This window comes from Manacus vitellinus, unplaced genomic scaffold (assembly GCF_001715985.3).
Source record: "Manacus vitellinus isolate BGI_N305 unplaced genomic scaffold, ASM171598v3 ctg7180002428136_pilon, whole genome shotgun sequence".
Classification (NCBI taxonomy): Eukaryota; Metazoa; Chordata; class Aves; order Passeriformes; family Pipridae; genus Manacus; species Manacus vitellinus.
Window position 1 is genome coordinate 31,765 of NW_021937682.1, and position 9,084 is coordinate 40,848.

The window sequence follows — 9,084 nt, forward strand, 5'->3', positions numbered from 1 at the left end:
GCTGCAGGAATGCCCAGCAGTCTGGCTTGCCTGCTCTGGCAGCTGCCTGGCCACAATCACCAGGCAGCAAGAGCCCCCAGGACAATGTGCTGGTTTGCCTTCAGGTAGCACATTCTCCCTCTGGAACAGGGCTGCGTGGCTGTGTGCAGGCAGAAGCAGGCAGATTCTCTGGGCTTGTTGAAATGAGGATGACTTGGTTCAGGTGTTCTGTCTCCATACTGCTGGTGCCTGACCTTCCTTCCCAGCAGGCACTGCCCTACTGCCTCTGGCCGAGCTGCTTTGCCCAGGCAGAGGGATCCAAGTTCACCCTTGTGTAGCCTGTGTTTGAACCTCCAGAGCTAAAAGTCCTTTGGGAAAGTGGTCAAGGAAGGCTGTCACCAGGGCACACCCAGGTCTCCTCCTGTTTGCACAAGTGGCAAAATCACCATTTTGTGTCTTTCCTGCAGGTTACTCAGCTGGTGAAGGTCACCATGGACAGCTCACCTTATTTCAAGTTGGTCGGCCCCAATGGTGTGTGCCATCAGATCCCACCGGGCTCATTTTGCACTATAAACATCCTTTTCACCCCTGAGGGGAGCAAGGTGAGTTGGGAGGACCGTTCTCTCTAAAGCCAGGGCGTTTGTTGCACACTGGTTATAGCCCAGCCCGTGCTGTGAGGTCGGCTCTGGGCTGGGGGCAGGCAGCCTGGAGCTGGTCACACCTTGGCACGGCGTGGTGCTGCCAGGCCCTGCAGCTGGGCCTAGAGGGCTGTGCTTTCCCTCCGTGCCTGTTCTTGAACGTTCACAGGGGGAACAGGCAGATGGAACAGCAGGGAAATGACAGGGAGGGGTGTTGAGGTTTAGCCATCTCTAGGTTCAGTGGAAGGGATTTAAATATGGAAAATACCAGAGGAACAAAAAGATGATCCAGAGAGCTTTATTCTTTCCCATTGGAATGGAGCAAAACTGATGCTTTTTCACATGCTCTGTTCTCCAGCCTTTATTAGTATGAATTAGTGGTCGTTTTTGGGGTGGGAGAGGTCAATTCATGCCCACAAAGGGTCATAGAAAACAGCCCTTTTTCTTCTGCCATGAGGATGGCACTCAATGCCCTCAATGCTGTGCCAGTCTCTTTTCCTGCAGGATCATTTCCACCAGCTTGTCTGCAGCAGTGAAAGGGAAAAGGTCTCTGTGCCAATCCGAGCCATTGGTGCCTGCCCAGTCTTGGACTTCCCTGACCAGCTGGACTTCTCGCCGTGTCCAGTCAACCACAGCACCCAGAAGACTCTGCTGGTTCACAACATCGGGAACCTGGAAGCCTGTTACAGCCTCAGCACTGAGAGGTAAAGCAGCTCATCTGTCTTAGTGCAAAACACCTTTGGGTGATGGCAGAGTTGGGAAAGAGTATCCCAAAGGAACCAGAGCATCCGAGCTGCTGCACTGCAGCCACAGCTGGAAAGGGGCAGGACGTGTGGGGTCTGCTGTTGCTTCTAGTGTTTTAAGCAGGATGCAAGCCCTGAGCTTTGTCTCTCCCAGATTTCCTGGGGACTGCTGGAACACGTTAGTGGTTGGTCTGCACCCTCCTGAGCACCACCACCTTCTGAAATGGCTGCCTCCCACTGTCAGCCAATAAACCCATTCTCCAGGAGACCTCGAGCGTGTGGCACATCAGGGGGCCCCTCATCAGATGCCCAACGTGAGCTGTGTTGTGAACAGCCCATGCTGTTCCTGTTAGTCAAAGCTGATCTGATTTCCCTTGTCAGCTGAGGGCATCAGTCATCTCTTCTGTTTCATGAGGAACCTTTGAAAGCCAGTCTAAATTTTGAAGCAGATTTCATTCTGATTTCTTTTAAAATACTCTGAAGTTCCCGTGTTTCTGCTTTGTTTTCCATTTATTTTGCTCTGTGTTAATTTTTTGTCAAACTATCATTCATTCTTCCTTGGGAACTTTCTTCAAGGTCCTCTCATGCCTGTTGATCTACCATCTGCCCATAGGCATATGCACAGGTGTATAAGAAACAGGAGCAATTTGGGGAATATGTGAAAATGTAGGAGATGCAGGGGCTGATTTGCACTTGGGTTCTTAGTCCTGAACTTGGCTGGATCCTCTTCTGAGAAATTGAAAATAGGAAGATGCCTTCTTTCTCAGGCATCCCCTGAAGTCAGTACCAGGAGTCTTATTCCCCATCCAGCCATCTGAGGGCAGGAGTATATCGACATGGGGCAGGAGTAGGAAGGGAACGGGAGGGAAGGTAGCACTCATGAGTTGCCCCTTAACTAGTAACTTCTCTGTTCTGGCAAAATTTCTGGCAAAAGAACAGGAAAAAAATTCCGTGCCTTTCCTACCCCAGGCAATGAACGCCTGAGCCCCAGCAGAGCCCTGCAGCAGTCCTGGCATCCCCATCAGGGCAGATGCAGGAGCACAGAGAGTAATCCAGCTCTGGGGCTGGTGGGGCTTGTCTTTCCTCCTCTCTCTCCAAAGTCTCAGGCCCAGCACAAAAACATTGCTGGCCCAAGGCTTCTCCATTAGCCAGTAGTGATGTTCTCACTGGTGGTAATGGGACCAGGTCAGGCCCCTAATTGCAGCAGTAGCTCCTTATAAGGAGCAGAAAGGGCAGCAATTCCATCAACTGTCACCACTGACAGGAACAAAGTTCAGTTTGCACAGGGCTCCAGTTGTTCTTCTTATTTATTTTTTTTTTGTGTTGCATTCTCTAATCATTATCAGAATCCCCAGGAAATGTTTTTAAGGTGACAAATTAACCATCAGCAGGCACTAAACTTTTGTTTTCTCAGTGGGGCTGTAGGAAGAGCACAAAGCCCAGCAGCCCCTGGGCAGAACTGTTCCTTTCACCTGAGCTGTCCTGAAGCACTAAAGCTCTGATTTTTGTGTCTGTCAGGCAAGAGCTGTTTACCTGGTGACAAAGCCAAATTGCTCCTGTTAAATCCAAACTGCACCAACACATTTGCCTAATGATTTCCCTTGTTTCTCTGGTGGGCCAAGCAAACAGTTACCAGCCTGGATGACACTCCAGAATCCCAGACTGCATGGCTGGGGAATACACAGAAACCTCCTGTTCAGCTCCCTTGATGTGCTGCTCTTAATGGCACTTCATTTAGATGGGATTGAATCCTTCAGGCTGTAAACAGGACCCTCCTTTTGGGTACTGTGTCCAGGTCACTGTATTGCTCCAATTTGCAGTTGCACTCCTTCAGAGTTTTCATTGCTCCTTTTCTTCCAGCAGCTTTCATTGAAATGTGATAAAAGGTGCCCTTTCTTAGGCTAAACCAGGATGTTTACAAGGGGAAAAACAACCCCAAACAACCACACTGCAAATTAAATTCATTATTCTCTGGTCTTCAAGGAAGACTTTATTCTCCCTCTTGATTCCTAGGCTGTAATCTCACAGGACAGGGAGTGCCCTGCCATTTGAGGTTTATAGGGAACCAGAAAAGAGACATTCCCCAGGCAGTCAGTGTCATGCAAATAGCTCTTAACCCTCTCTGTGCTCTTCCCAAACCATTCTCTGCTGGGATTGCTGGCAGTCAGACCCTTGAGCCTCCACGCAGAGTATGGGGGAGATGAGTTCATTTCATCCAACAGGATTTTCTGAGGGCTGCATCTCCTCCAAAGAGAGTCAGTAGCTGTTTCTGATGCTGTGTGTTCTGTCTGTCTTCTGCTGACTGTGGTTGCTTTGCTCCTCGCTTGCACAAGTCAGCTGAAGTGAACTAGACTGCAAGTATCGTCCCCAAACCTCCCCCAAGAGTCCTGATCTCTCTCTTGGTCTTGCAGCCCTTTCACTGCCAGCCCAGCCACGGGAACCCTCGATGTTGGTGAAGCCAAGCAAGTGACAGTGGAATATCACCCGCTGCAGACCGGGCACCATTGCACATCCCTGGCAGTGCACTGCGACAGAGGTGAGTGCTGGGCACTGCACGGGGCACTCACCCCGCGTCCTTCCCAACAGCAGAGCCCTTTCTAAGCAGAATAACGTTAGACTTGCTCTGCAAACTACTTGTAGAACTGTTCCTTTCAAAGCCTCCGTGTGTTTCAGTGCTCAGAAGTGAGCAGAGAAGGGGCCAAGGCTGAGTCTGCCCCTGTCCTGGATGTGCTGTGTTGCTGTTTGCTGGTCCATCCCTGGGGGGACCCTGGTGCCAGCATGGTGTCCTCCATCCTGCACCCCCACCCCAGTCCTCTACCAGCACTCCCCACTGTCCCAGCCACCTGAATTCCCCCTCCAGCAGCACCGCCCCGTCCCAGCTTCACCGCAACGAAAAGTGCAAACTAGTTAGTGTTTAGGGGGTTGATAAAGTGGATAAAGCCCTCAAACAGGGATGAGATTTTTGGAATCCTGTTTTGCTGGGAGTTGCTGAGTGGAGGAAGGAGGAACCTTGATTCTCCACTGCAGTGTGGATGTGCAGGGCTGAAGTTGTGTTCCTGGACAGTGCTGTCTGTGACCTGTGAGCTTTCCATCCAACTCTCTCCAATGTCATGTGTCTTTTGCTCACCTCTGTCCCCTAAGCTGCTTCTCTGTTGTCTTGCCACAGACCCTTTTTCTATCTTGTCCTCTACATATACATGTAATTTCTGTCTAAGAACATTTTCAGGCCCTCGGGTTCCTGTTGGATGACAAATCGTGACAAATTGTCCCTTATTCCCATTTCCCAGGCCATTCATGCTCTCCAAACCTCTCCCACCTGTCTCCCATTTGATTTCTGGGTTGAGGAACCCCATTCAGTCTTCGTATAAAAGCTGCTCTGTACTTTTAGTCTGTCTCTCTGCCCTTCTTTCTTTCAGTTCAAATGTTTCAGCTTGGTGTTTGAGATCAGAATGATATCAAATATTTCTAGACTGATGTGGCCATGGGTTTGGACAGGGAGCGGGATTGGGAGAGGCAGGAGCCCCGTGGGGTGCCTTCAGGAGCCCCTGGGCTGTGACTGAGTGGGGCTCCTTAGAGTCACCCGAATGAATTTGATACAGAATTGCCTGGGATCTGAGTGGGTCACCTGAGCACACCTGACAAATCTCACTGTAAATACTGTCACCTGGGGACAAATCTCTACAAACCCACCCAGAAATCAGGTGCTTAAGGTGGTGTCCAGGACATCCTCACACTGTACCCACGGAGCTGTTGGGATTTGATAAATGTACTGATCCGTGGAATTACTTATCCAGCTAAAAGCTGGACACTTTCTTCTGTTACCTGTGGTTTGCTCTGCTCCTTGTAATTCCATCAGCAAGGGAGCTGAGCAAAGACTCCTCTTTGCTTTGTTCCAGGTGAAGATACCCACACCAGACTTCTTGGAAAAGCTAAGGACTTCAACATCGGGCTGGACAAGTACTCTCTGGAACTTGTCAAGCCACAGAACCACGGCCATCCACAACAGAAGTAACATCACAGCCCGATTCCAGTGGAAGGCTTTTGCTGCTGAGGCAGAGGAGTATCCGCAGAAGATCAGGTTGGTCTGAAAGATGCAGTGACATGCACTGCCCAAGGGTAAAACTAACCTATGGCCTCAGGGGGTGCTTGTGCTTTTGAGTGCTTTAGGGTGTTAGGAACAAGTAGGTGTTCCTGCAGAGTTTGCAGGGCAGTCACAGCTCGCAGTAAGAAGCGACAAAGTTGTTCAGTTCTCAGCTCCGGAGAGGGGCAGTTTGCCCAGAGACAGGGGGACCAACCAGCAGCACGGGAGGATCATGTGGCCCTGTCCTCCCTTTTGAAGTGCTGTGGCCTCCACCTTTAACAATGTCAGTGACCTCCAGAGCCACTGTGGCAATGGATTGGCCATATGCAGGATGGAAGAAGTCCTGTCAGAGATGGACTAGTGAGAAAAAAGAAGAAAACAGCTCAAATGTTATAGAAACAGAAGGTTTTAATGTAGTTTAAACATGTTTCAAAATGGCTTTTTGTATTTTCTGCAAGGTCAGTGCTTCTTTTTCCCAACACCCCCTGTGAGAGACTTGTCTCCCATACAGGGTGTCCTGGGAAGGTGTCCTGAGGTGTTTCTCATTGGTCCTTGTTAACCCCTTCCTGTTGGCTGTTGACCCCTTACCTGATTGTTTTTTTCTGTGTGCCCCTGAACTTGTGATTGGTTTCCCTTTGACCCTCCTAAAAGCCTTATAAACCCCTTCCCCACAATAAACTTCCTCTTTCGTCCCTCCCTCCCTGGTGGTCTGTGAGCTCCTTATGGGGTCGCGGGCCACGTGCTGGGGGGCCGGGGGGAAGGGCATTCACCTCCAGGTGATGGGCAGGCACCCAAGAGCCTGGAGGTCTCCCCTGTCCCACTAATCCGTCCTAAATGGTGCCCTCGTGGTGAGGCAAGGATTGTCTGAACTCTCCTGTGAAGATATAAGCAGTCCTAAGGCACAGCCGGGGCGAGTCTGTGTTCCGATGATGGACCGGCGTCTCAGCAGCAAGGTATTAGCTGACTGCGTCACCACGGGATAGCAGTCTGTTTTGAATACCTCAACCTTCCTGACCACATTCAGGTAGGAGCAGGCGCCGGCATATTCCCTTAAAAAAAAACAACAACAACAACAAAAAATAAAATAAAAATGGGGGCTTCCCTCTCTAAGACTGAAAAAGAGAACTATAAGGGTTTGAAAAATTTATTGAGTCGTAATGGCAAATCGACTAACAAAACAGCTTTAAAATGCCTTTCCAAAGTTATTGTCTGAGTGGCTTCAGAGGAATCGTTCATGAGTTATTTTCTCAGGTAGGAGTGGCTATAACTTGTGGTAGTATGTTCATTTCCTTGTTATTTTTTTATCTTGAAATTTGCCTTTTTGCTACAGTGCAGATGGGTAGAAATCTGATTTTTTATGTGGAGGGGATACATTTTGTAAAGTATCTGGACTTTTAGAAAGCTTTTTTTTTTTTTTGCAGATGCAGGTAGACTGTCTTCAAATAATGTCATGTTTCTGTGCTTCTTCTGTCTAAATTTGAGTTTACCCAGCCTGCCTGGTTAGGTGTTCCTCAACCAGAGGACAGGAGGAGACAGCAGAGAGAGACCGGGCTCACGCAGGGCTGAGCAGCGAGTCAGGGGCTCTACGCCTCAGGGCTCTGGCCTGTGCTGCCAACTCCTCTCACTTCTGCCTTGGAACCACTGGAGGAGCACCTGGAGCACCCCTCGGTGTTCCAAGGACAGAGACTCCCTGACTCACAGTGGCAGACAGGCAGGAGGAGGCCCCCAAAGGGAGGGAGCCAGGTGAGAGCCAAGTGCCCCTCCCGCAGCCTGGCAGAGGGGCTGTCAGGGTGGGCAGCACAGGTGCCATGCTCAGGGCCATTGTCTCTCCCCTCCAGCGTGCCTGCTGTGCCAGCGATCAGAGGCTGACCTGGACATCTGTGGAGAAAACCTTCACATAAATGGGTTCTGTGCCCACCAGTTCTGCCTGGTGAGTTGCTCCGTGGGCTCTCTCCAGCTTTCCAGTGGGCAGTTCCCACCACACTCTCTCCTCAGCAGTGCATCATCTTTCCTGCAGGTTTTTGCCAGCCTCCTTCATCAGCAAGAGAATGATCGAGTAGGACTCCTTGGCTTTCTCCCAAGGGAGATCCCAGATATAGTCTCCCAGGCAGCACAGAAGGTGAGAGCCTGACAAGAGCAGGGAGATTTGGGCCAGGCGAGGTTTGCTGGAGCTCAGCCCAGACCCCAAGCAAGAAAGCCCAACCCTTCCAACCAGCTCTGGGACAAGGAGGAGGCCCTGAGGCTGCTGCTGATGGGGCTGCTCTGCTCTTTCCAGAGGTGCTTCATCTGTGACCAGAGCGGGGCCACCATCCCCTGCTGGGCAAGACACTGTGACCTGAGTTTCCACCTGCCTTGTGCCAAGCAGGGAGGCTGTGTCACCCAGTTCATGGCACCGTACAGGTACCTCCTGTCCCCTCCTCACCACCACCTGGGAAGGCCCAGCACTTCTCACCTCACCCACTCCTTTTCCCCACAGGGCCTTCTGCCCCACACACAGCCCACAGCAGGCAGTGCTTCAAGCTCTGCAGGGCTTGAAGCAGAAGGACCCAGAAGAGCTCAGCCAGATAATCCCACGCTTTGGACATTTTGTCCTCACCTCCATGAACCCGTTTGCTTCCCCAGGCCCTGGGAACTGCTCTGGTGCTCCTCCTGTGCTGCTGAGGGCACCCACAGAGCCTGCTCTGGCCTGAGGGCCAGCATAACCAGCTGGGAATGTGATGGCTGTGCTGGTCTGGGCACATGTAAGCGGCAAACAAACCTGTTGCCCCTGGGCCTGGTGCCCCTGGGCCTGGCAGTGGGTGCCCAGGGTGGGTTTGGCAGAGCCGCACTGCTCTGGCCTATCTTGTCCCAGGTCTGGAACGATCTTGTCCCTCCTTCTTCCCCTCCAGCCTCCCGGGATGACTCGGGGCTTGCTGGTGTCAGCGTGGCCAGACAGTCAGGACTGGAGCCTTCTGACAGCTCCAGGGAACCCGAGACCATCAGCCCCAACACAGGCAGCCTGGCGCTACCAGGGCTGTCTCCCAGTTCTCCAGCACTGGAGACCGTCAGCCCCAGCCCCAGCGCCCAGCTGCCATCTCCTGGATCTTCAGCACCAGAGACCAGCAGCCTCCACACCACCCAGAGACCATCAGCCCTGGGAACTGCTCCTGTGCAGAGAGAACACCCCGAAGGCGAAACCAGTCCCGCCAGCCAACGGGACTGGTTAATGCAGCCAGTGCCAGGAGCCACTGGGAGGGACTGGGTGTCCCTTCACTATAAATTTTAGAGAAGGTAAAAGGGAGAATGATTCGAGCTAATTAAAAAGAAAACAGCCTAAAGTCAACACAACCCAGAGAGAGAAAAGGAAAACAAATCGTAAAACTTAATTGGGCCCCTGTAAAGACATAAAACAAGTTACCTCCCTTTTACCTTGTCTAAGGTTCATAGTGAAGGGACTTGGTTTAGTTATAGATAATGACACCTTTCTGAAAAATTGATAACTTTGTGTAGATAACAAGCAAACATCTGCTCAATGTCTGACTTGACAATGTGTAATGAATATGTATATTTATATAGAGAATAAAATAGAACAACTGTCTCCTTTGGGGGTTGTTCAAACCCCTCCCTGATCACCCAGCGCTGAATTTGCTTTTCTCAGATAATA

General features: G+C 51.1%; 2 protein-coding genes across 3 annotated transcripts; both read left to right on the forward strand.

The window, feature by feature from the left end:
* The first annotated feature begins 450 nt into the window (after positions 1–450).
* Positions 451–5,400, forward strand: LOC108643228 (hydrocephalus-inducing protein homolog). Of its 2 annotated transcripts, none has more exons than XM_029961385.1 (4): positions 451–581; positions 1,107–1,321; positions 3,772–3,896; positions 5,257–5,400. In XM_029961385.1, the coding sequence occupies exons 1-4, from the start codon at positions 471–473 to the stop codon at positions 5,370–5,372; spliced, it is 567 nt and encodes a 188-aa protein (XP_029817245.1). In that variant the 5' UTR covers positions 451–470; the 3' UTR covers positions 5,373–5,400. The 2 variants fall into 2 exon arrangements, with proteins under 2 accessions (XP_029817245.1, XP_029817263.1); XM_029961403.1 differs by having other exon boundaries at positions 1,122–1,321.
* Positions 5,401–6,370: 970 nt separating this feature from the next.
* Positions 6,371–8,706, forward strand: LOC108643926 (PHD finger protein 7-like). The gene is given in 8 exon segments (XM_029961440.1): positions 6,371–6,389; positions 7,143–7,184; positions 7,280–7,371; positions 7,459–7,560; positions 7,717–7,841; positions 7,918–7,954; positions 7,957–8,182; positions 8,330–8,706. Coding segments are annotated over 8 exon segments (1,020 nt in total).
* The last annotated feature ends 378 nt before the right edge of the window (positions 8,707–9,084 follow it).